This window comes from Gallus gallus, chromosome 5 (assembly GCF_016699485.2).
Source record: "Gallus gallus isolate bGalGal1 chromosome 5, bGalGal1.mat.broiler.GRCg7b, whole genome shotgun sequence".
Classification (NCBI taxonomy): domain Eukaryota; kingdom Metazoa; phylum Chordata; class Aves; order Galliformes; family Phasianidae; genus Gallus; species Gallus gallus.
The window spans coordinates 1,209,081-1,234,730 of NC_052536.1; the positions used below are offsets into that span (position 1 = coordinate 1,209,081).

The following is a 25,650-nucleotide window of genomic DNA, read 5'->3' on the forward strand; positions in this document are numbered from 1 at the left end:
AAGCGTACATGATAATACTATGCATAAAATTTACATGTTGCTATTGAATTTTGGTATTTGGAACCATGACCCCAAACCCTTTCTCGCAGCTAAGCATGTTTTGCAACAGGCACTTGCAGTGACTAGTGGAAAAGCTCTCTCACCCTAAATGTCCTTCTGAAGCTGCTCCTCACCTCCTTGTTTCTCAGGCTGTAGATCAAGGGGTTCAGCATGGGGACCAGGAGCGTGTAGAAGACTGCTGAGACTTTCTCCTGCTCTATTGAGTAGCTGGAGCTGGGCTGGATGTAGCTAAAAGCAAGGGATCCAAAGAAAATGGTGATGGCTGTCAGGTGAGAGGCACAAGTGTGGAAGGTTTTCTTCCTGCCATCATCTGACTGGATCTTCAGAATGACAGATAGGATGAGCATATAGGAAGCAGTGATGACAAAGAGAGTAAACAGGGCAATAACCGCAGAGAAAGCTAACAGCAAAGTCTCATTACGATGGGTATCCGAGCATGCAAGCTGCAGCAAGGGAGGGATGTCACAAAAGTAATGATTGATGACATTGGGGCCACAGAACGGCAGCCCCAGCAAGCCGCAGGTGTGTGTCAGCGAGTTCAGGAGTCCCCCCATGTATGATCCCACCACCAACTGCATACAGACTCGCTTGGTCATAACAGTGCTATAGAGCAGGGGGCTACAGATGGCTACGTAACAGTCATACGCCATTGCCGTTAGCAAGAACACCTCCGTGGTGATGAAAACAACAAAAAAGAAAGTCTGGGAAAGGCACGCAGAATAGGAAATGGCTTTGCTCTGCGCAAAGAAGTTCCCCAGCATCCTTGGAGCAAAGACAGTAGCAGAGCAGAGGTCTATCACAGACAAGTTACCGAGGAAGAAATACATGGGAGTGTGAAGCTGGAGGTGAGTCCAAATCAAAACGATCATGCCAAGGTTCCCCAGCACAGCAATGGTGTAGATCACTGAGAAGATGAAGAAGAGAGGGACCTGCAGCTCCGTGCCATCTGTCAGTCCTAGGAGGATGAATTGGGTCATCCTGCTCTCATTCCTCCCATCCATCTGACACATGCGGGATGCACTGGGAGATCTGCTGAATTACAAAGAGGGATCAGTGTGAAGGAAACGGAGTTCGTTACACAGAGAAAATGGAACTGGCCATTTTAGGTTTCTTCTGGAATTGTAGCCTGATCGTGCCTTCACGCTGAGGTGAGAAGGGCTGCAACAAGGATTTGCAGTTGATATTTTGTTTTGTTGCACGCCTGGTGGAGCATGTAAAAATCTATCCAAATACTGCAGCAAGAAATGTACTCTTGAATCTCCATAATCTTACCTGTAACTGACTGGACTCCAAAAGCTAGTACTATTGCATGTAAGTGGTTTGTTTGTTTGTTTGTTTCCATAAAGGTGACTTTAATCTGGGATTTCTGTCATTTTCCTTTGCTAGCCAAAATGCTATGTAGCCAAAGTATCAGTCTCCTAGATGTCTTTTACAAAAACAAAACCAGAAGACCACCAACAACGTAAACCTTCAATTTTTCTGGGGATTTCTTCCAGCTCTGCTGCAGTTTCTACTGCAGCTGGGATTTCCAGTTTCAGCTAGTTACTTCTTCCTCATCATTTTCAATACTATTGATCAGATGCTTGATATAAGATGCCGTCTGTTTGAATTCCTGACCTGCATTCCAAATTACAGCCCACACAGACAGAGAAGTTGTGGATGCCCCATCCCTGGAGGTGTTCAAGATCAAATTGGATGGGGGCCTGGGCAGCCTGGTCCAGTATTAAATGTGGAGGTTGGCCACCCTGCCTGTAGCAGGGGTTTGGAGATTGATGATCTTTGGATTTCCTTCCAACCAAAGCCATTCTGTGATTCTGTGATTCTGTGATTCTGTGATTCTATGATTCTATGTTTTGAGAACACCATTTTCACAGAGAACAGTATTGGGAAGCTACCACTATTTAACTACTGAAAGTTAGATGTACATCCAAAGCCATTTTCTGACATTTGTAAAATCAGAAGAAAAGATGTGGTTTGCATGTGCCTGTGTCTAACTTTATATTAGAGCTCTTTGCGTCCAAAGTTCATCATATACACAAAGGGAGAATGCATAGCTCAGGAAAGGCATAACCTACAGTACTGGAGGAAATGGGAAGTTTCTGTTTCATGGAGCCAGTTCAGCAAAGAACTAGAGGGTATGAAATGTGAAAGTAGAGAGAGCTGTGCACAATGTGGCAACCTGGGAGGGAATCATCTTCTTAGTGGTGCATCAAGAACATTGCAGCCAACACACCCAGCATTGTGCAGTTCTAATGGACATCTACATTGCAGTTTCTTACCTCGGATTGACTTCTGCACAGCTCAGATTCAGACTGATAGAATTAGGCAGCCATGGACCTGAAGCATATCTCTTTGACATAATTTAGACCTCAAACAATGCTTAATTTTAACCCGTTGTCTTGAAGTATTTCCATGACTGTCTTGGTCATGATGACAGTATAAAGCAGAGGTTTACAGATGGGCACGTACTGGTCATATGGCATCACAGCAAGCATTCTGAGGCTGTCAAAAAAACAAAGCTAAAATGCTGCCGAATGCAACCTGCATATGAAATTGTTATTTTTGTTCCTACCATAAACATCACAGAACCTGAGGAAAGGGTGTGGAACTCAATCAGGGGAGGGTCAGACTGGGTGTTAGGAAAAGGTTCTTAAGCAGAGGGTGGTCAGACCCTGGAACAGGCTCCCCAGGACAGTGATCACAGCCCCAAGCTGTTGGCATTCAAGGAGCACCAGGGCACTGCTCTCAGACATAGGTTATGGGTGGTACTGTGTGGAGCCAAGAGTTGGACTTGATGATCCTTATGAGTCCCTTGCAAATTGGGATATTCTGTGATTCTATGATTTTGGGAGTGATGACTGTAGAATAAACAGCATCTCTGAAAAACAGATTTTGGAGGAAAAAATACATTATGGATTGAAGCTGGAGATCTACACTGATTAATGCAATCAGACCCAGATTTGTCAGCAAGGTGGTGGTGTAGATGGCTAAAAACACCATGAAGAGAGGCATCTGCAGCCTTGGATTGCCTGTCAATCCAGACAGAATGAACATGGCTGGTGTTGTGCAGTTTGTTAGTGCTTCGAAATTAATGGGGCAGGGAACTATGCAATCTTCAAATCCATTATCAATGATCGTGTAGCAGAGTCTTCAGAAAACCCCAAGTTCTTAAAATGTGTCTAGCTATGACAACAAGCACTAGCCAGATTTTAAAGTATTATTGTTCATTGTGGTGCATCAGGCAAGTCATGCGTGTTTATGATATTGAAAACTTCAGTCCTGAGAACCTGTCACTTCCAACCTTTAATTCATTCCACGGTTAAGGTATCTGCCATGTTACCAGTCATACACGATGGAAAACAGAATGAAGACCATGAAAGATTTTATAATTTGCCGAGGCCTACCACTATGTTCCTGATTTCACAAAGAGTTACAAGACCTCTTGCTTCTCTACAGTTGTGTTCAGGACAAGGAATGTCAGGACATAGCAATCATCTCATTCTGTAGTCAACTACTATTTGTATTTATTGCTCTAAAAGCATTCTACTGGAAGAAGGAAACCAGTCCCAACCTGCCCTTAAAAATCCCTTTCTCTTGGATGAAAAAGGTGATGAGGTGGAAATAACCTCAAATCAACATTTATATTTCTGTCCACATACAGTCAATACAATCAAAGCCAATTTGACACAGAGACAACTCATTTATGAGCAATGCTCATGAGTGTCCAGTGAGTACACTGAGATCATATGCGTCTCGGTGACATACAGACACCTCCATGTCCCTTTCCAAAGGTTTGTTCTGTGAGCTGTCACACCACGAGGCATGACTACACCCTCAGCATGCCTCTTTCACTGATTGTCCGGCATTGTGAGTGCAGTGGCATTACAGCAGAAACACGTTAATACAAAATCCGTGTGAATCTGTTCTCTTCCTTTCCCTACCTTGCTCTGTGTCTCAAGCCAGAGATCTCCACGTCTCATCTCTATTTACAGGGAATTTGTTTTTGTGGACGTATTCACCTCTCCTCTACAGTGCCACACTGAGCTTCTTGTATAAGATCTGAGTGCCTCCAGTTCTCCCCACACTAAAGATGTGCAAAGGGGAGAGACTGACTTCACTTGTGTTGCACTGAACATGTAGTTGGACTCACCAGTGAGAGCATCTCCACCAAGACTTCCCTTGGACAGAGCACGGAACCGGGACCAGAAAAATACCAGCCACGCTAATGGAGAGGAGGGTTTGTGCTCTTCTACCTGTTATAGCATACTGTCAGCATGAAGCTTTAAAATGAAGATAAGACCTCAAATTGTGCCAGAAGTGAAAAATGGTGTGATGTTCAGGAATATTCATTTCATGATAGATAACACTTCCTGTTGAACTTCATGGAACTCCTAAACAGGGCTATGATCTTAAACCCATTTGACAGATATAAGCAAACACAGTAGTCTGGAAAGGCATCTAATTAAACATGCAGAAGCGAAAGCAAATATTTTGCTTATTTTGTAATAATCACTTGATTTTGAAGCTCATTTCTGAGTGCAGCATGACTTCACTGCATTCTTCTCAGCAATTGGAACCATCAAGTAAATCTTGGTAACACTTTACAAAGCCTCTTTCAACATACACTGAAATTGTTGTCATATTTTGACAGGGATTCAGGAAAATGAATGCTGTTCCACATGCAATAAAGTTCAGATCAGGAAATACTCTCTTCAAAATAGCACTTAAATTCACATAAAACATATGTAATATGCAAAGACAACATGCATTTAAAATTGAATATATACTTACATGGTTTCTTATGTAAACTAATTTGTAAAACACCCCTTAAAAATCAAAATGGGAGCTCACTGGACAGCCTTAGAGTCAATGAATCCAAACGTTGGTGGCTATAACTCTGCGTAGAGCGTCCTTTACTTCCTTGTTCCTCCAGCTGTAGATGAGGGGGTTCAGCATAGGGATCACCACGGTGTAGAACAAAGATGCAATTTTGTCTGTGTCCAGAGAGAAGAGCTTGACAGGTCGCAAGTACATGAAGATGACAGTTCCATGGAACAAGGAGACAGCCATCAGGTGAGAGGTGCAGGTGGAAAAGGCCTTGTATTTCCCATCCTTGGAGCGGATCCTCACCACAGTCAGAATAATGAAAACATATGAGATGAGGATGGTTATGATGCTGCTCATCGCAAACAAGCTGCCAAAAATGAAAACCAGCAGCTCATTGAGAGTGGTACTGGAAGAAGAAATCTGGAAGAGGGGGCTGTTATCACAGAAGAAATGGTTTACCACATTTGAAGAGCAAAAGGATAGTTTTAGCAAGCCACTGGTGTGCACCAGGGAGTTCAGGAAGGCCAAGGAGTACAAACCTTTCACCAGCCTCCAGCAGACCGCCTTGGTCATGATGGCAGGATAAAGCAGAGGTTTACAGATGGCCACATACCGGTCATATGCCATCACAGCTAGCAGCAAGCTCTCTGTGACTGTCAACAAAACAAAGCTAAAATACTGCAGAATGCAACCTATATATGAAATTGTTTTTCTTTCTTCTAAAAATGTAGCCAACATTTTGGGAGTGATGACTGTAGAATAAGCAGCATCTGTGAAAGACAGATTTTGGAGGAAAATATACATTGGTGTTTGAAGGTGGAGATCCACACTGATTAATGCAATCAGACCCAGATTTGTTAGCAAAGTGATGGTGTAGATGGCTAAAAACACCATGAAGAGAGGCATCTGCAGCCTTGGATTGTCTGTCAATCCAGACAGAATGAACGTGGTTGGTGTTGTGCAGTTTCCCGAAGCCATTGGGTTTCACTGGTGTGCTATCAGACATCAGGAGCAAGAGTACAAATGATAAAGGTTTTATTAGTGCTTTGAAATTAATGGGTAAGGAATCATGCAATCTTCAAATCCATTATCAATGATCACGTAGCAGAGGCTTCAGAACACCGCAAGTTCCTAAAATGCATCTAGCTATGACAACAAGCACTAGCCAGATATTAAAATATTATTGTTCATTGTGATGCATCAGGCAAGTCATGAGTGTTCTTCATTATGATATCGAAAACTTCAGTCCTGAGAACCTGTCACTTCCAACCATTCATTCCACGGTTAAGGTATCTGCCGTGTTACCAGTCGTACACGATGGAAAACAGAATGAAGACCATGAAAGATTTTATAATTTGCCGAGGCCTACCACTGTGTTCCTGCCATCAAAGGTTCAAGACAGAGAGGGCTGACTTTCCACATGTCTTCCTTAAGTATCCTGTAAAATAAACATAGTCATTGTCAGAGACACACACTGGGATAATGTCACCAAACAAACAAACAAACAAACAGAAAACCCACAGAAAAGAACTGGGTTCTCCTCTTCCTGTATTCTTTCGTTTTAGACCTGGTTCCATAGCTGTGTCTGGGAGAACAAATTCATTGAGAAACTGCACACAGTCGAGCAGTATTGTGTGATTCTTCTCCGGAACCACTCAGCATGATTTGGAAGAGAAAAATGTTCAGAGGCAGAGAGAGACAGGGAAAGGGAAATGATGGATAGAAGTGAAATTTGGTGCTTATTTTGACTTCACAAACCTTGCAAGACCTCTTGCCGCTCTTCAGTTGTGTTTAGGACATGCAATGTCAGGACATAACAACTCTCTCATTCTGTGGTCACCTGCAATTTATACTTAGCACAGCAAAACCTTCCTGCTGGATGAAGGGAACCAGTGCCAGTTGGTGCCTTCTGAAAATCCCCATCTCATGAAAAAAGCGATGAGGTGGAAATAAATTCAAATCCACATTTATAATTTTCTGTCCAGATAGCTGGAACAACGGGCCAGTACAAATGAATACTCTTATTTAAAAACATGCTTTTGTTGTAGCGTAATTGCTCTCAGTTGAGTGGTCCCATGAGAAAAACTAGTGATGTTTACAAATGCTTCTGTTATTATAAAGCGTCTTGAGAGTCTCTTTCCCCAGGACAGAACTAGTCAATACAGTCAAGGCCAATTTGACACAGAGACAACTCATTTATGACCAATGCTCATGAGTGTCCAGTGAGTACACTGAGATCATATGCGTTTCGGTGACATACAGACACCTCCATGTCCCTTTCCAAAGGTTTGTTCTGTGAGCTGTCACACCACGAGGCATGACTACACCCTCAGCATGCCTCTTTTGCTGATTGTCTGGCATTGTGAGTGCAGTGGCATTACAGCAGAAACACGTTAATCCAAAATCCATGTGAATCTGTTCTCTGCCTTTCCTTGCCTTGCTCTATGTCTCAAGCCAGCGATCTCCCTGTCACATCGCCATTTATAGACAAGTTGTCTTTCAGGTACTTGTTTGACATCTGAGGGATGCGGAAAGGGGAAAGACTGACTTCATTTATGGTGGATTAAACAGGAAGATGGACTCACCAATGTGAGTACCTTCACTGAGACTGTCCTTGGAGAAAGCGGTGAATTTGTAGCAGAAAATTCTTACCTGCCACGCTAGTAGAGAGGTGGGGTTGTGCTCTTCTATCTCTTGAAGGATACAGTCCTTAAAAGTGGTGCTTGAAAATGAAAAGAATGTCTCAAATGGTGCCTGAAGGGAAACACGGAATATTTATTTTGAATACAAACACACAGTGGGATGGGTGAGGAAGTGGCTGATGAGTCAGGCCCAGCAACTTGTACAAAATGGGGTTCCATGAGGCTGGCTGCTGGTCACCAGAGGGGCTCCCCAGGGCTCCATTTTAGGGCCAACTTGGTGTCATCTGCAGACTTACTGAGGGTGCACTCAATGTCCTCATCCAGGTCATCAGTAAAGATATTGAAGAGGACAGGCCCCAGCACCGACCCCTGGAGAACACCACTCGTGACAGGGCACCAGCTGGATTTAACTCCATTCACCACCACTTTCTGGGCCCGGCCCTCCAGCCACTTCCTTACCCAGCCAAGAGTGTATCTGTCCAAGCCATGGGCTGCCAGCTTCTGCAGGAGAAGACTGTGGGAGACAGTGTCAAAGGCTTTGCTGAAGTCCAGGTAGACTACATCAACAGCCTTTCCCTCATCCACCAGATGGGTCACTAGATCATAGAAGGAGATCAGGTTGGTCAAGCAGGACCTGCCCTTTGTGAACCCACGTTGGCTAGGCCTGATACCCCGGTTGTCCCACACATGCTGCGTGATCCCCCTCAAGACAATCTGCTCCATAACCTTCCCCGGCACCAAGGTCAGGCTAACAGGCCTGTAGCTCCCTGGATCCTCCTTACAACTCTTCTTGAAGATGGGTGTCACATTGGCAAGCCTCCAGTCTTCTGGGACCTCACCCGTCAACAAGGAGTGCTGATAGATGATGGAAAGCCGCTCTGCTATCTCCTCCGCCAGTTCCCTCAGCACTCTCAGGTGAATCTCATCTGGCCCCATGGACTTGTGGCAGTCCAGTTGGAGTAGTAGGTCTCTGACTGTATCCTCCTGAACTGTGGGGGATTTTGTCTGCTCCCCAGCTGAGAGTACCAGGTCAGAGAGTGCAGTACCAGACCTTAATGTTGATATATTTGTAAAAGAGTTTCTTGTTTCTTTTTACCCCAGCGGCCAGGTTGAATTCAAGCTGGGATTTTGCCTTTCTGATTCTCTCTGCACATCTTAACAACTTCTTTGTATTCTTTCTGAGTTGCCCGTCCCTTCTTCCACAGGAGGTAGATTCTTTTTCTCCTGGAGCCTCAAGAACAGCTCTCTATTCATCCATGCCAGTCTTCTTCCTCGTGGGCTCATTTTGTGGCTCAGGGGGATAGCCTGCTCCTGTGCCTTTAAGACTTCCTTCTTGAAAAGCTACCAGCCATCTTGGACCCCTTTACTCTCTAAGACTGAATCCCAGGGGACTCCCCCTACTATTCTTCTGAACAATTCAAGTCCGCCCTCCAGAAGTCCAAGGTAGCAGTTTTGCTGTTCCCCCTCCTGGCTCCACCAAGAATCGAGAACTCTACCATTTTATGGTCACTCTGTCCAAGACAGCCCCCAACCTCTACATCTCCCACCAGACCTTCTCTGTTTGTTAACAGTCTTAGTCAATCTGCACTTTCGTCCCCTCACTCATACAGCTGCATATCTTGTAGAGCATGGGTATTGTGGCCAGAGTGCTGTTCTTTCTGGCTGATGCGTCCATTGGGTAGACTCAATGTTCAACCAATACCAAGAACTCATGCTAGATGCCCTGTAATGCGAGGGCTCATTGCTCTGGTTACTTGTTTTTCATACAGATGTTGTCTTGTGTTTGTGTGGCTGAAAGAGAATGTGTGACCTTGTAATAATACCTGGTCATGCAAGTTGACCCATCCTAAATTAAGATCTTCATCTGATGGAGAATCCGTGAGAAGTGGAACGTTATACTTGGTTGATTACAGGTGTGGCTAATGGAATTTAGTGCACAAATCATCTTGTCTTCTCTTCTTCCTGTATTGGGTAAGGACACAGAAACAAACCAAAAGATCATATCTTTAAATACCTGGCTTTGTGGCTGGCGCCACTGCCAGAACTTTGGTTTTTTTGACTACCAGTTAACCTACATCGTACTGGGTTTATGGACACTGGATGGGGTTTGCCTTACTCAAAGGGGGTGGAGGGTCCTTGGGAAAATGCTAACAGGTCTCACTGGGAGGGCTTTAAACTAGGTCTGAAGTGGGACAGGGGTAGTGAGCCTTCCCATGATAAGGTGTGGGATGGCATAGCTAGAGTAGAGGGTCAGGGTGCTAGCAGGGACCTTGAAGGACCCACTACCCAGAGTGGTGCTGGCAACACTGCAGCACATACAAAACTGTATAATGATGAGGCGGTGACTGCAGGTGCAACAGGAGAAGGCAATGGGGAAATTCAAGGGAAATACCTAAAAGGAACTAAGGAGTTGTCCTATAAGGATGTGACAAGACCAGAGTCCCTCTACACCAGTGCACACAGCTTGGGAAACAAACAGGAGCAGCTGGAACCTATTGTGCTGCTTGAAAACCAAGATATAGTTGTCATGACCAAAACCTGGTGGGATGATTCTCATGAGATCTCAGCAATGATCAACTGCATGAACAAGAGCAAATGCCAGATTCTGCATCTGGGAAGGGGCAACCTTGGCTACTGGTGGATGAGATGCTGAAGAGCAGCACTGCTAAAAGGGAGCTGGGGGTCTTAGTCAACAGCAAGGTGAACGTGTCAGCAGTGTGCCCTGGAGCCAGGAAGGTCAACCATATCCTGGTGTGCATCAAGCACAGTATTGCCAGCCAGGCAAGGGAAGGGATTTTCCTGCTCTACACTGCACAGATGCAGCTTCATCTCGAGTACTGGGTACAGTTTTGGGTGCCACAGTACAGTAGAAACAATACCAATTACATATGCAGGTTGCATTACACAGTATTTTAGCTTTGTGTTAACGGTTTCAAACTGCCTGCTGCTAGCTGTAACGGCATATGACCAGTATGTGGCCATCTGTAAACCTCTGCTTTATACTGCCATCACGACTGAGATGCTCTGCTGAAATTTGGTGAAAGGCTCATACTTCTGGGTCTTCTGGAACTCATTGGTACACACCAGTGTCTTCCTAAAACTATCCTTTTGCTCTTGAAATGTGGTGAAGCACATCTTTTGTGATAACAGCCTGCTCTTCCCTATTTTGAAGAGAGTATTTCCTGATGTGAACTTTATTGCATGTGGAACAGCATTCATTTTCCTGAATCCCTGTAAAATATGACAACAATTTCAGTGTATGTTGAAAGAGGCTTTGTAAAATATTACCAAGGTTTACGTGATGCCTAAAACTGCTGAAAAGTCATGCTGCAGTCAGAGATGAGCGATAGAAACAACTGATTATTTAAAAAATATATATATATATTTTTTGTGTTCTTAATTTGTACTAAGATGACTGGTTGTTCATTCTTAAAATGAAAGTGTCTGAGTGGATCTGTTTGCAGTCAGGCAGCTAGAAAAGTAAATGCAAAGAGTGAAGAAGGGGCTTTAGTTCTGTGTTTGTGCATTAGCAAAGCTGCTTTTCACTGTGACAGTGGAACACATGCAATTCATTTCTCTGTACCATAGCAGCATAAGAGCATTCAAATAAAGGCAAGGAATTTTTTCTTCCAGAGCAGTTAAGCTCTAAACTCTAAGCTCTGTCTCTAAACAGTTTATCTTGAAAAACTCAAAATTGCTGACTACATGGAACTGTATTTGTCAACCAGGTTCAAAGAGAATCAGTGATATGAAAACTGACTCCTTGCAGTTTCTCTTGCTCAGGTTCAGGCCATTAGGCTCAGGGAAGCTATCTGTAAACACCTACAGAACAGCATCAAGAGAAATAACCAGGCCCTTGGAGCATTAAACCGTGTAGGGCACAAGCTCCAGCTCCCAGAAGCACACTGCAGATCTCTCCTTTAAAAGAAAAATGTTCCTTGCACACTGACTTTAACTTATTCCTAAAATCAATGCAAGAAGCTCATGCTCTGAAGAGGGCTTAAGGCTGAGCAAAATGATGGAGCATGAAGACAGGTAGATTTTTGACCTGCAAGACCTGACATAGATTTCAATAGCCAATGACTTATGATATTATTTCTTAGTGTAATAAGCTTGGAAAATTGCATCAGATCACTCCAGCCTGGCATTCAGAAGATAAGTGGGAAGATGAGGATTCAAGACAACAGACAAAAATTAAAAATTGTTTGAGGTCAAAAGAGATATACTTCAGGTCCATAGCTACCTAATTCTATCTGTCTGAATTTGGGCTGTACTGAAGTCAATCCAAGGTAAGAAACTGCAGTGTAGATGCTCATTAGAACTGCATGATGCTGGGTGTGTTGGCTGCAAATTATTGGTGTGCTTCTAAGAAGATGATTCCTTCCCAGGTTGCTACACTATGCAAAGCTTTCTCTACTTTCACATTTCTTTCCCTTCAGTTCTTAGCTTTGCTCTGACACCATGAAACAGAAACTTCCTATTTCCATGTGCTACTAGGAAAACATGAGATAGTCACCATCACAAATGCAAGGTCTTGCACCTGGGTCAAGGCAACCCTCACTACCAATAGAAGCTAGGGGATGAAAGGATTGAGCCAGCCCTGCTGAAAAAGACCTGGGGGTATTGGTGAATGGGAAGCTGGACATGAGCTAGCAATGTGCCCTCACAGCCCAGAAAGCCAACTGTATCCTGGGCTGCATCAAAAGAAGCATGGCCAGCAGAGTGAGGGAAGTGATCCTGCCCCCCTGCTCTGCACTGTGAGACCTCAACTGGAGCACTGCATCCAGATGTGGAGTCCTCAGTGCCGAAGAGACATGGAGCTGTTGCACTGCATCCTGAGGAGGGCCACAGAAACGATCCAAGGTATGGAACACCTCTCGTACAAGGACAGGCTGAGAGAGCTGGAGATGTTCATCATGGAGAAGGGAAGGCTCCAGGCAGACCTGAGCGTGGCCCTTCAGTATCTAAAGGGGGGCTGTAAGAAAGAAAGGGAAAGACTCTTTAGCAGGGTCTGTTCTGCTAGGACAAGGGGAAATGTTTTCAAGCTTAAAGAGAGTAGATTTAGGTAGGATACAAGGAAAAAGTCTTTTACAGTGTTTTCCAGACCTTCCTCCTAGCTATGTCTGTGTAGGCTTTAATTTGGAATGCAGGTCAGGAATTCAAACAGACGGCATCTTATATCAAGCATCTGATCAATAGTATTGAAAATGATGAGGAAGAAGTAACTAGCTGAAACTGGAAATCACAGCTGCAGTAGAAACTGCAGCAGAGCTGGAAGAAATCCCCAGAAAAATTGAAGGTTTACGTTGTTGGTGGTCTTCTGGTTTTGTTTTTGTAAAAGACATCTAGGAGACTGATACTTTGGCTACGTAGCATTTTGGCTAGCAAAGGAAAATGACATAAATCCCAGATTAAAGTCACCTTTATGAAAACAAGCAAACAAACAAACAAACCACCTACATGCAATAGCACTAGCTTTTGGAGTCCAGTCAGTTACAGGTAAGATTATGGAGATTCAAGAGTACATTTCTTGCTGCAGTATTTGGATAGATTTTTACATGCTCCACCAGGCGTGCAACAAAACAAAATAACAACTGCAAATCCTTGTTGCAGCCCTTCTCACCTCAGCGTGAAGGCACGATCAGGCTACAATTCCAGAACAAACCTAAAATGGCCAGTTCCATTTTCTCTGTGTAACGAACTCCGTTTCCTTCACACTGATCCCTCTTTGTAATTCAGCAGATCTCCCAGTGCATCCCGCAAGTGTCAGATGGATGGGAGGAATGAGAGCAGGATGACCCAATTCATCCTCCTAGGACTGACAGATGGCACGGAGCTGCAGGTCCCTCTCTTCTTCATCTTCTCAGTGATCTACACCATTGCTGTGCTGGGGAACCTTGGCATGATCGTTTTGATTTGGACTCACCTCCAGCTTCACACTCCCATGTATTTCTTCCTCGGTAATTTGTCTGTGATCGACCTCTGCTCTGCTACTGTCTTTGCTCCAAGGATGCTGGGGAACTTCTTTGCACAGAGCAAAGCCATTTCCTATTCTGCGTGCCTTTCCCAGACTTTCTTTTTTGTTGTTTTCATCACCACGGAGGTGTTCTTGCTAACGGCAATGGCGTATGACCGTTACGTAGCCATCTGTAGCCCCCTGCTCTATAGCACTGTTATGACCAAGCGAGTCTGTATGCAGTTGGTGGTGGGATCATACATGGGGGGACTCCTGAACTCGCTGACACACACCTGCGGCTTGCTGGGGCTGCCGTTCTGTGGCCCCAATGTCATCAATCATTACTTTTGTGACATCCCTCCCTTGCTGCAGCTTGCATGCTCGGATACCCATCGTAATGAGACTTTGCTGTTAGCTTTCTCTGCGGTTATTGCCCTGTTTACTCTCTTTGTCATCACTGCTTCCTATATGCTCATCCTATCTGTCATTCTGAAGATCCAGTCAGATGATGGCAGGAAGAAAACCTTCCACACTTGTGCCTCTCACCTGACAGCCATCACCATTTTCTTTGGATCCCTTGCTTTTAGCTACATCCAGCCCAGCTCCAGCTACTCAATAGAGCAGGAGAAAGTCTCAGCAGTCTTCTACACGCTCCTGGTCCCCATGCTGAACCCCTTGATCTACAGCCTGAGAAACAAGGAGGTGAGGAGCAGCTTCAGAAGGACATTTAGGGTGCGAGAGCTTTTCCACTAGTCACTGCAAGTGCCTGTTGAAAAATAGGAAGACAAAGCTGATGGTAAGGAGTCTGGGATTATTGTTCCAAATACCAAAATTCATAGTGTCTTGCAACAAGTAAATGACATGTATAATACTATCAAGTACACTTTTCTTTTGTGGTACTCTCCTGTGATAGTCTGAAGATTTAACTTCATTTTCCAAAGCAGGAGAAACAGAACATGTTTATTTTTTCACAGAGACAATATTTGCTAGAGATGGTGTGATCTGCTTGATGACATGGGCTCATTTAGAATGTTTTTGGGAAGGGACATTTGCATGGCTCATGCTTAGTGAGCTGCCTTCTGAAGTAAAGAGAAAGAGATTCCTAAGTGTTTGCTTATTTTTGCATGAAAACACTTGAACAAATTCATGAGCATATCTGGCTGTCATGCAGTGCACTAACAGGGCTTTTAGGCGGTGACAGTATCAAATCTCTAAGTGAAGAAGGATGTGCAAATTGGGTGGACGGACACTGTTAGGTTAGATTTGATGTTATGTTTGCTTGGAAATCAGTTCTCACTGTGCTACCCTTTCCTGAAACAACACAAGAAGGAAGATGGTGGTTACCAGCCATCTGCTTTCTCTGGAGCACAGGACATTATTAATTACGTCTATGGAAGCTGCAAAAAAAAAAAAGGCATGTAGTACACTTTTGCATCACTTGGGTTCATTTTCTTGCAGTCCCAATATAGTCTAAATAGACAAGACTCCCTTGTTTAACTTCACACATCCATAGCACAGATGTCTACCTCTGTACTGGTTTCTCTCATTTCCCTTCATAATGAAGACCAAACATTTACACTTCAGGATCACAATCATCTAAATGGTTTTAGACTCCCACTCTCATTAGCTGGGGGATGAACGAGCCCCAGAAATACCTGTTTGTTCCTTTGCTTGTTTTTTTCCCATGACGGAACAGGAAGTCCAAGTGTAAGAACTTGAGTAGACATCTGTATTGGACAAAGAAGGTTAAGTTTGGGAAGAGACAAATGTTTATGTTTGTGGTTACCACTGTAGATGTCTACATCTTTATAGGTGAACCCCTGTTATTGTTCTAAGCATACTGGAAAGCTTTGTTTATGTTTAATATTTTTACATAAGGAAAAAAATGAGTGAAATTCCAAGAAAAAGCAAACAACACCAGAAAACTTCACCAGCAGCTATTGGTTATAAATGTCTTTTGTGGTATTATCCTGGGACAGTGTGAAGATTTAACTTCATTTTCCAAAGCAGAGTGCCCTGAACAGCCTCTTTCATGCAGAAACAGGTGTCCCAAAGCAACTCAACTAGAGTTCTTTACTCATTTCATGCTGAGGTGGATTCAAACTGCAAATAAATTGAGATGATTGTTTGCTGTCTTTAATTACAGGAATCAGTGGAAATATTAGGGATTCCTGTGCTCACAGTATTGTGTAGTTGTTCAAGGCAGTGTGTCTTCCCTGTTCTACAAATGGAACACCATGAAGCTCCATACCAAGAAATTGTGCAATATGCAGAAGGCAGGTGAAAGAGACAGAGATTAAAGCAACTTTAATTAGCAGTTCAACATCCCACATACTGTAATGTAACAATGTTTTCACTGACAAAAATGAAATCTGAAAAGCACACAGCTACATGCAAGCTCATTTACCCAGGGCCCATTTAGAGACATGGCAGGGTAGGGAAAAGGTTGGTTTTCTTAAGGTTGTGGCTGAATTCTACTTGGTCTACATGTATTACCCTTTAGACAGTCTATCTTTCTTCACTGCCTAGAAAGAAATCATATACAGATGATAGCCATATCATAGACCTATAATGAGACATTAAAGACTAGACGTTGATTCTGGAAAAGCCTTCTAGTTTCCCTCTGCCAATGCAGATGTACTGGTGTCTGAGAAACTTTAGCTGAATCATATCTAAACATGGTCTCTGTCAATAAGGCAGCTGAAAAGACGAGGCTGGATTGTATGCCTAGTGCTAGGCACAGTGGGACCTTAGATTTCTATACACCAATGAAGAACAGAAGTTAGATTTAGGCAGTAAGAAAACAGGTATCCTCAGGCATCTTCTGGAGTCATCTCCCACTCTGCATATACACAGAACAGGATGACTCAGGAGCTAATTAAGGATTAAACTACCTTAGAATAAGATAAATTAACGTGACTATATAAGAATATCTCTCCTTGTCTCCCTTCTTCTCTAGATGAAGACAGGCTGAAGAAGTGGGGCTTGTTTAGCCTTGGAAAGAGAAGGCTCCAGGAGACTTCATTGTGGCCTCCCATTACTTAAAAGAGCTTATAGAAAAGAGGGAGAGCAACATTCTATGCAGTCTGATAGTGACAAGACAAGAGGGAATGGTTTTAAACTAGAAGAGGGGAGGTGTAGGTTAGATATTCATGGAGAATCCTTTACTCAGAGTGTAGTGAGGCAATAGCACAGGCTGTGCAGAAGAAGCTGTGAATGCCCCTGATCTGGTTCAGGGGCAACCAGCCCACAGCAGGGTTTGGGGCTGGGGGGGCTTGGAGGACACTTCCAACCCAACCATTGTGTGGCTCTGTGATTCTGGGATCTAACCAAAGTCTGAAAAAACACATTTTCTCCACTTCTCTGTTTTCCACAAACAGCAATGACTGATGACAAGCAACACCTTAAAGCATCAGAAATACCATAAAGCTTCTTAAGATGTCGTTGTGATGTAATTAGCTCCTCTCTCTCAGGGGACGTAAAGTACAGTATAATTGCCCTGCTACTGTGGTCTGGCTGTCAAATATATAATTGCTTCAGACTTTTTCTGAGTGTACTAACACAGCTCTGCAGCTAAGTGCCTGCCTTCTGGACATAAGGATTAAAAATCAGAGGAGTGAGGAATAAATAAGCTGGATACCTCTTATTACTTCCCGTGAAAATTAATCCTTACTGAAGTTTGCTTTGTAAAGTAAGTATCTGCTGAAAGTTGCCTATTGATTGATTCTGCAGAACTACAGAACTGAATTAAGTCTTAGTTACAAGGGCATGTCTTAGCATTAAATGGGTTGAGACATTCTAGAAGAGAGTAAAGCAGTTTGTCTCATTTTTTTACAAAGACTCTAATGAGTAACTGGGAACCATCTGGGCTTTTTCCTTTCTATCTTGGGTTGCTTGAATGCTTCTCCTGTGCAACTAAAAGGAATGAGCATGGTATAAGCACAGCTACTGAACAGCATGTTTGCCTTATGATGTAGGACTGATATCACATCTCGACTTGGCATCCATAAGTAACTCTTCTAGGTTCCATGCCATTAGATTCTTATCCTCAAATACGTATTTTACAAGTGTGTGGAGTAGATGTGATGCATGCCATCCTACTGGTGCCTTACTTCTCTCTGCTAAATATAAGAAGTCTAGAAGTCTTGAAGACAAGTAAAATTGGGCTGCCAAGAGTGGCCTTTATATTGATATGAATGTTCCCCAAGATTATATCTGGTCTATCTTCTTCCCTGGTCAACAAAAACACTTTTGTCCTCACCCAAGAACATGACAAATCCGATGTGTCCACTCACTGCAGAGAAAGAGAGCCTATGCAACTGACTCCTGTTAAACATCAAGATTTTAGATAGCTGGTTTGGGTGGGGTAAATGAATGGATGAATAAATGAATTCATTATCTAGGTATAGTTAATTCTCATGGCAAAAAGCATTTTAGGAACTTGGGATTTTGTCAAGTCTTTGCTGTGTGATTGTAGATCATGGATGTGAGCATTTCACGCTTCCTTTCCTCATCAATTTTGAAGCACTAATAAAACCTTTATCATTTGTACTCTTGCTCCTGATGTCTGATAGCACACCAGTGAAACCCAATGGCTTTGGGAAACTGCACAACACCAACCACGTTCATTCTGTCTGGATTGACAGACAATCCAAGGCTGCAGATGCCTCTCTTCATGGTGTTTTTAGTCATCTACACCACCACCTTGCTAACAAATCTGGGTCTGATTGCACTAATCAGTGTGGATCTCCACCTTCAAACACCAATGTATATTTTCCTCCAAAATCTGTCTTTCACGGATGCTGCTTATTCTACAGTCATCACTCCCAAAATGTTGGCTACATTTTTAGAAGAAAGAAAAACAATTTCGTATGTAGGTTGCATTCTGCAGTATTTTAGCTTTGTTTTGTTGACAACCTCAGAGTGCTTGCTGCTAGCTGTGATGGCATATGACCGGTATGTGGCCATCTGTAAACCTCTGCTTTATCCTTCCATCATGACCAAGGCGGTCTGCTGGAGGCTGGTGAAAGGTTTGTACTTCTTGGCCTTCCTGAACTCCCTGGTGCACACCAGTGGCTTGCTAAAACTATCCTTTTGCTCTTCAAATGTGGTAAACCATTTCTTCTGTGATAACAGCCCCCTCTTCCAGATTTCTTCTTCCAGTACCACTCTCAATGAGCTGCTGGTTATCATTTTTGGCAGCTTGTTTGTAATGAGCAGCATCATAACCATCCTCATCTCATATGTTTTCATTATTCTGACTGTGGTGAGGATCCGCTCCAAGGATGGGAAATACAAGGCCTTTTCCACCTGCACCTCTCACCTGATGGCTGTCTCCTTGTTCCATGGAACTGTCATCTTCATGTACTTGCGATCTGTCAAGCTCTTCTCTCTGGACACAGACAAAATTGCATCTTTGTTCTACACCGTGGTGATCCCTATGCTGAACCCCCTCATCTACAGCTGGAGGAACAAGGAAGTAAAGGATGCTCTACGCAGACTTACAGCCACCAGCATTTGGCTTCACTGATCCTTGGTTTGTCCAGTGATATCCCATTTTGACTTTTAAGGGATGATTCACAAATAAGTGTAAATAAGAAACCACTTAAGCACATATTATGTTTCTAATTTCCACTCAGATGGAAAAGCAAATACATTTTATCTGTATTGAACTGCTATTCTGAAGAGAGTATTTCCTGATCTGAACTTTATTGTATGTGGAACAGCATTCATTTTCTATAACCTGTGTCAAAACATGAGAGCAATTTCACTGTACGTTGAAAAATACTACCAAGATTTACTTAATGGTTCAAATTGCTGTGAAGAATGCAGTGAAGCCACACTGCAGTCGGGGATGAGCTATAGATACAGCTTATTATTAAGAAAATAAATAAAATATTTGTTTGGTTTTCTTCATTTGTAATAAGACCATTTATGAGTAAGGAGAAAATATTGCAAGTGGATTAGTTGGTAATCACTCTGGTTGAAAAGTAAATGCAAAGAGAAGGATAAGAAGCATTCGTTTTGTGTTTGTACCTTTAGCATTAGCAGGGCTGCTTTTCACTGTGACAGCGATAATAGTAACAATAAGAATAATAATAATCTGGATGGCAGAAGCACAATTCAGTTATGTAGTTCAGGTAGAACTGGGAAGTCTTGTTTGCCACTTTCTCATGTCCATCTCAGATTTGTGATGACGTGCAGGTCTGAAAACACATCCCCAGGTCAAAGAGCTGTTGGAACAACAAATTTTGCAGTCTTCTACTTGTATTTCCAAGTCTAAGTCTAAGTCTAAGAGGGATGGTGAAAGACACTCCAGAGGCCAACTCTTAGTAAATCAATTGATCTAACTGGTAGGAACAAGAGAAGGCAGATGAAGCATGAGAGTCTGCCTGACTCAGGGGAAAAAAAAAACCATCTCCTGCACCATGTTGACAGTCCTGCAAGCAGTTTCATTTCAGCTAATTCTCCACGTGTGGAGTTCCAGAGGCATTGCAAGCCTTTCCGCTGAGCAGGTGCACAAGAAGCAGGAGCCATGTGTCCACGTATAAGCCAGAGATTTCTATCCAGAAGAACTCAGTTATATATGCTTTACTGAAGATGTGGAGTCTGAAGATATTTCTGACCAGAGCTTTTCCACGCTTCTGTGTTTGTATATGTCCCTCAAACTGGATTAATATCACAGCCCTATATAAGGACGCCTTGAAGATCAATGAGCATTAGAATCATAGAATTACAGAATATCCCAAGGTGGAAGGGACCCATAAGGGATCGTTTAATATAGTCAGCAAACATGCTCCAAACATTTTCTAGTCCTACATCCAAGTCACTAACAAAAACATTAAAGCAAACTGGCCCTAAAATGGAGCCCTGGGGAGCCCCTCTGGTGACCAGCAGCCAGCCTAATGGAACCCCATTTTGTACAAGTTGCTGGGCCTGACTCATCAGCCACTTCCTCACCCATCCCACTGTGTGTTTGTATTCAAAATAAATATTCCGTGTTTCCCTTCAGGCACCATTTGAGACATTCTTTTCATTTTCAAGCACCACTTTTAAGGACTGTATACTTCAACAGACAGAAGAGCACAACCCCACCTCTCTACAAGTGTGGCAGGTAAGAATTTTCTGCTACAAATTCACCGCTTTCTCCAAGGACAGTCTCAGTGAAGGAACTCTCATTGGTGAGTCCAGTTTCCTGTTTAATCCAACATAAATGAAGTCAGTCTTTCCCCTTTCCACATCCCTCAGATGTCAAACAAGTATCTGAAAAACAACCTGTCTATAAATGGCGATGAGACGGAGAGATCGCTGGCTTGAGACATAGAGCAAGGCAAGGAAAGGCAGAGAACAGATTCACATGGATTTTGGATTAACGTGTTTCTGCTGTAATGCCACTGCACTCACAATGCCAGACAATCAGCAAAAGAGGCATGCTGAGGGTGTAGTCATGCCTCGTGGTGTGACAGCTCACAGAACAAACCTTTGGAAAGAGACATGGAGGTGTCTGTATGTCACCGAAACGCATATGATCTCAGTGTACTCACTGGACACTCATGAGCATTGCTCATAAATGAGTTGTCTCTGTGTCAAATTGGCCTTGACTGTATTGACTAGTTCTGTCCTGGGGAAAGAGACTCTCAAGACGCTTTATAATAACAGAAGCATTTGTAAACATCACTAGTTTTTCTCATGGGACCACTCAACTGAGAGCAATTACGCTACAACAAAAGCATGTTTTTTAAATAAGATTATTCATTTGTACTGGCCCGTTGTTTCAGCTATCTGGACAGAAAATTATAAATGTGGATTTGAATTTATTTCCACCTCACCGCTTTTTTCATGAGATGGGGATTTTCAGAAGGCACCAACTGGCACTGGTTCCCTTCATCCAGCAGGAAGGTTTTGCCGTGCTAAGTATAAATTGCAGGTGACCACAGAATGAGAGAGTTGTTGTGTCCTGACATTGCTTGTCCTAAACACAACTGAAGAGCGGCAAGAGGTCTTGCAAGGTTTGTGAAGTCAAAATAAGCACCGAATTTCACTTCTATCCATCATTTCCCTCTCCCTGTCTCTCTCTGCCTCTGAAGATTTTTCTCTTCCAAATCATGCTGAGTGGTTCTGGAGAAGAATCACACAAAACTGCTCAACTGTGTGCAGTTTCTCAATGAATTTGTTCTCCCAGACACAGCTATGGAACCAGATCGAAAACAAAAGAATACAGGAAGAGGAGAACCCAGTTCTTTTCTGTGGGTTTTCTGTTTGTTTGTTTGTTTGGTGACATTATCCCAGTGTGTGTCTCTGACATTGACTATGTTTATTTTACAGGATACTTAAGGAAGACATCTGGAAAGTCAGCCCTCTCTGTCTTGAACCTTTGATGGCAGGAACACAGTGGTAGGCCTCGGCAAATTATAAAATCTTTCATGGTCTGCATTCTGTTTTCCATTGTGTAGGACTGGTAACACGGCAGATACCTTAACCGTGGAATGAATGGTTGGAAGTGACAGGTTCTCAGGACTGAAGCTTTCAATATCATAATGAAGAACACTCATGACTTGCCTGATACACCACAATGAACAATAATTTTTTGATATCTGGCAGGTGCTTGTTGTCATAGCTAGATGCATTTTAGGAACTTGCGGTGTTCTGAAGCCTCTGCTACGTGATCATTGATAACGGATTTGAAGATTGCATGATTCCTTACCCATTAATTTCAAAGCACTAATAAAACCTTTATCATTTGTACTCTTGCTCCAGATGTCTGATAGCACCCCAGTGAAACCCAATGGCTTCGGGAAACTGCACAACACCAACCACGTTCATTCTGTCTGGATTGACAGACAATCCAGGGCTGCAGATGCCTCTCTTCATGGTGTTTTTAGCCATCTACACCATCACCTTGCTGACAAATCTGGGTTTGATTGCATTAATCAGCGTGGATCTCCACCTTCAAACACCAATGTATATTTTCCTCCAAAATCTGTCTTTCACAGATGCTGCTTATTCTACAGTCATCACTCCCAAAATGTTGGCTATGTTTTTAGAAGAAAGAAAAACAATTTCGTATGTAGGTTGCATTCTGCAGTATTTTAGCTTTGTTTTGTTGACAGTCACAGAGAGCTTGCTGCTAGCTGTGATGGCATATGACCGGTATGTGGCCATCTGTAAACCTCTGCTTTATCCTTCCATCATGACCAAGGCGGTCTGCTGGAGGCTGGTGGAAAGTTTGTACTTCTTGGCCTTCCTGAACTCTCTGGTGCACACCAGTGGCTTGCTAAAACTATCCTTTTGTTATTCAAATGTGGTAAACCATTTCTTCTGTGATATCAGTCCTCTCTTCCAGATTTCTTCTTCCAGTATCGCTATCAGTGAGCTGCTGGTTATCATTTCTGGCAGCTTGTTTGTGATGAGCAGCATCATAACCATCCTCATCTCATATGTTTTCATTATTCTGACTGTGGTGATGATCCGCTCCAAGGATGGGAAATACAAGGCCTTTTCCACCTGCACCTCTCACCTGATGGCTGTCTCCTTGTTCCATGGAACTGTCATCTTCATGTACTTGCGACCTGTCAAGCTCTTCTCTCTGGACACAGACAAAATTGCATCTTTGTTCTACACCGTGGTGATCCCTATGCTGAACCCCCTCATCTACAGCTGGAGGAACAAGGAAGTAAAGGATGCTCTACGCAGACTTACAGCCACAACGTTTGGATTCATTGACTCTAAGGCTGTCCAGTGAGCTCCCATTTTGATTTTTAAGGGGTGTTTTACAAATTAGTTTATCTAAGAAACCGTATAAGTATATATTCAGTTTTAAATGCATGTTGTCTTTGCATATTACATATGTTTTATGTGAATTTAAGTGCTGTTCTGAAGAGAGTGTTTCCTGATCTGAACTTTATTGCATGTGGAACAGCATTCATTTTCCTGAATCCCTGTCAAAATATGACAACAGTTGCAGTGTATGTTGAAAGAGGCTTTGTAAAGTGTTACCAAGATTTACTTGATGGTTCCAATTGCTGAGAAGAATGCAGTGAAGTCATGCTGCATTCAGAATTGAGCTTCAGAAACAAGTGATTATTACAAAATAAGCAAAATACTTGCTTTCGCTTCTGCATGTTTAATTAGATGCCTTTCCAGACTCCTGTGTTTGCTTATATCTGTCAAATGGGTTTAAGATCACAGCCCTATTTAGGAGTTCCATGAAGTTCAACAAGAAGTGTTATCTATCATGAAATGAATATTCCTGAACATCACACCATTTTTCACTTCTGGCACAATTTGAGGTCTTATCTTCATTTTAAAGCTTCATGCTGACAGTATGCTATAACAGGTAGAAGAGCACAAACCCTCCTCTCCATTAGCGTGGCTGGTATTTTTCTGGTCCCGGTTCTGTACTCTGTCCAAGGAAAGTCTTGGTGGAGATGCTCTCACTGGTGAGTCCAACTACATGTTCAGTGCAACACAAGTGAAGTCAGTCTCTCCCCTTTGCACATCTTTAGTGTGGGGAGAACTGGAGGCACTCAGATCTTATACAAGAAGCTCAGTGTGGCACTGTAGAGGAGAGGTGAATACGTCCACAAAAACAAATTCCCTGTAAATAGAGATGAGACGTGGAGATCTCTGGCTTGAGACACAGAGCAAGGTAGGGAAAGGAAGAGAACAGATTCACACGGATTTTGGATTAACGTGTTTCTGCTGTAATGCCACTGCACTCACAATTCCAGAAAAGCAGAGCTAGAGGCGTGCTGAGGGTGTAGTCATGCCTCGTGGTGTGACAGCTCACAGAACAAACCTTTGGAATGGGACATGGAGGTGTCTGCATGTTACCAAGATGCATATGATCTCAGTGTACTCACTGGACACCCATGACCACTGCTCATAAATGAGTTTTTTCTGTGTCAAATTGGCTTTGATTGTATTGACTGTATGTGGACAGAAATATAAATGTTGATTTGATGTTATTTCCACCTCATCACCTTTTTCATCCAAGAGAAAGGGATTTTTAAGGGCAGGTTGGGACTGGTTTCCTTCTTCCAGTAGAATGCTTTTAGAGCAATAAATACAAATAGTAGTTGACTACAGAATGAGATGATTGCTATGTCCTGACATTCCTTGTCCTGAACACAACTGTAGAGAAGCAAGAGGTCTTGTAACTCTTTGTGAAATCAAAATATGTATAAATTTCTATTTTATCCATCATTTCTGCTTTCTGAGCATCTCCTGTTACTCTGGCACCTCCTTTATTTTTTATTGGACCCACATTGTCACTAGTCTTTTCTTTTTCCATACACTTTCTTGTTATACTTGACCTCCTTTGTCAGATTTAATCCCAAATGGGTCTCCACCTTCACAGAATCACAGAATTGCAGAGGTTGGAAGGGACTTAATGAGGTCATCTACTTCAAACCCTTCAGTACCCTTCAGTAGTTCACACAGGTGGGCATCCAGATGTGTCTTGTATATCTCCAAAGAAGGATACTCCACAACCTCTCTGGGCAACCTGCTCCTGTGCTGCATCACCTTTAGCATAAAGAATTTCTTCTGCATGTTTGTATGGAACTTCCTATGTTCAAGTTTTCGGACATTACTCCTTGTTCTATCACTACACACCACTGAGAAGAGCCTGGTCTCATCCCTTTGCCTCCCACTTCCCTTGAGATATTTACAAACATTTATCAGATCCCCCCCTCAGTCTTCTTTTCTCCAGGCTGAACAGATCCAGGTTACTCCGCCTTTCCTCATAAAGGAGATGCTCAGGCCCTTTATCACCTTTGTGGAACTCTGCTGAACGCATTCTAGGAGATCCCTGTGTGGTTTTTTTTGAACTGGGGAGCCCAGAACTGGATGCAGTAGTCTAAATGTGGCCTCCCCGGGGAAGAGTAGAGGAGGAGGATCACCTCCTTTGACCTGCTGGCCAAACTCATTTTCATGCACCCCAGGATATTGTTGGCCTTCTTGCCCACAGGGGCACACTGCTGGCTCATGGACAACCTGTTGCCCATTAGGACCCCCAGGTCCTTCCCTGTAGAGCTCATCTCCAACTAGTCATCGCCTAACCTGTACTGATGCATATGGTTATTCAACCGCAAGTGCAGGACTCTACACTTGCTCTTGTAATATAAATGTCATCAGGTTCCTCCCTGTCCAACTCTCCAGTCA

The 25,650-nt window shown here is 43.1% G+C and overlaps 5 protein-coding genes across 5 annotated transcripts; 3 read left to right on the top strand and 2 right to left on the bottom strand.

The window, feature by feature from the left end:
- Nucleotides 1–45: 45 nt before the first annotated feature.
- Nucleotides 46–1,099, bottom strand: LOC107053361 (olfactory receptor 1052-like). Its single transcript, XM_015286309.3, has one exon. The coding sequence runs from the start codon at nucleotides 1,068–1,070 to the stop codon at nucleotides 123–125; it is 948 nt and encodes a 315-aa protein (XP_015141795.1). The 5' UTR covers nucleotides 1,071–1,099; the 3' UTR covers nucleotides 46–122.
- Nucleotides 1,100–4,926: 3,827 nt separating this feature from the next.
- On the bottom strand, nucleotides 4,927–5,865 carry OR8U1 (olfactory receptor, family 8, subfamily U, member 1). The gene has a single exon (NM_001031176.2). It carries the CDS (start codon nucleotides 5,863–5,865, stop codon nucleotides 4,927–4,929), a length of 939 nt encoding a protein of 312 aa, NP_001026347.2.
- A 7,129-nt stretch (nucleotides 5,866–12,994) lies between these two features.
- Nucleotides 12,995–14,238, top strand: OR1052 (olfactory receptor 1052). Its single transcript, NM_001305217.2, has one exon. It carries the CDS (start codon nucleotides 13,300–13,302, stop codon nucleotides 14,236–14,238), a length of 939 nt encoding a protein of 312 aa, NP_001292146.1. The 5' UTR covers nucleotides 12,995–13,299.
- A 3,838-nt stretch (nucleotides 14,239–18,076) lies between these two features.
- OLFR3A (olfactory receptor family 5 subfamily J member 2) lies at nucleotides 18,077–19,015 on the top strand. The gene has a single exon (NM_001396933.2). The coding sequence runs from the start codon at nucleotides 18,077–18,079 to the stop codon at nucleotides 19,013–19,015; it is 939 nt and encodes a 312-aa protein (NP_001383862.1).
- A 3,255-nt stretch (nucleotides 19,016–22,270) lies between these two features.
- Nucleotides 22,271–23,227, top strand: COR1 (olfactory receptor 3). Its single transcript, NM_001031545.2, has one exon. It carries the CDS (start codon nucleotides 22,271–22,273, stop codon nucleotides 23,225–23,227), a length of 957 nt encoding a protein of 318 aa, NP_001026716.2.
- The last annotated feature ends 2,423 nt before the right edge of the window (nucleotides 23,228–25,650 follow it).

Excerpts from the sequence above, each read along its gene's own strand:
- LOC107053361 (XM_015286309.3), bottom strand. The coding sequence starts at position 1,070 with ATGTGTCAGATGGATGGGAGGAATGAGAGCAGGATGACCCAATTCATC.
- OR8U1 (NM_001031176.2), bottom strand. The coding sequence starts at position 5,865 with ATGGCTTCGGGAAACTGCACAACACCAACCACGTTCATTCTGTCTGGA.
- OR1052 (NM_001305217.2), top strand. The coding sequence starts at position 13,300 with ATGGATGGGAGGAATGAGAGCAGGATGACCCAATTCATCCTCCTAGGA.
- OLFR3A (NM_001396933.2), top strand. The coding sequence starts at position 18,077 with ATGGCTTTGGGAAACTGCACAACACCAACCACGTTCATTCTGTCTGGA.
- COR1 (NM_001031545.2), top strand. The coding sequence starts at position 22,271 with ATGGCTTCGGGAAACTGCACAACACCAACCACGTTCATTCTGTCTGGA.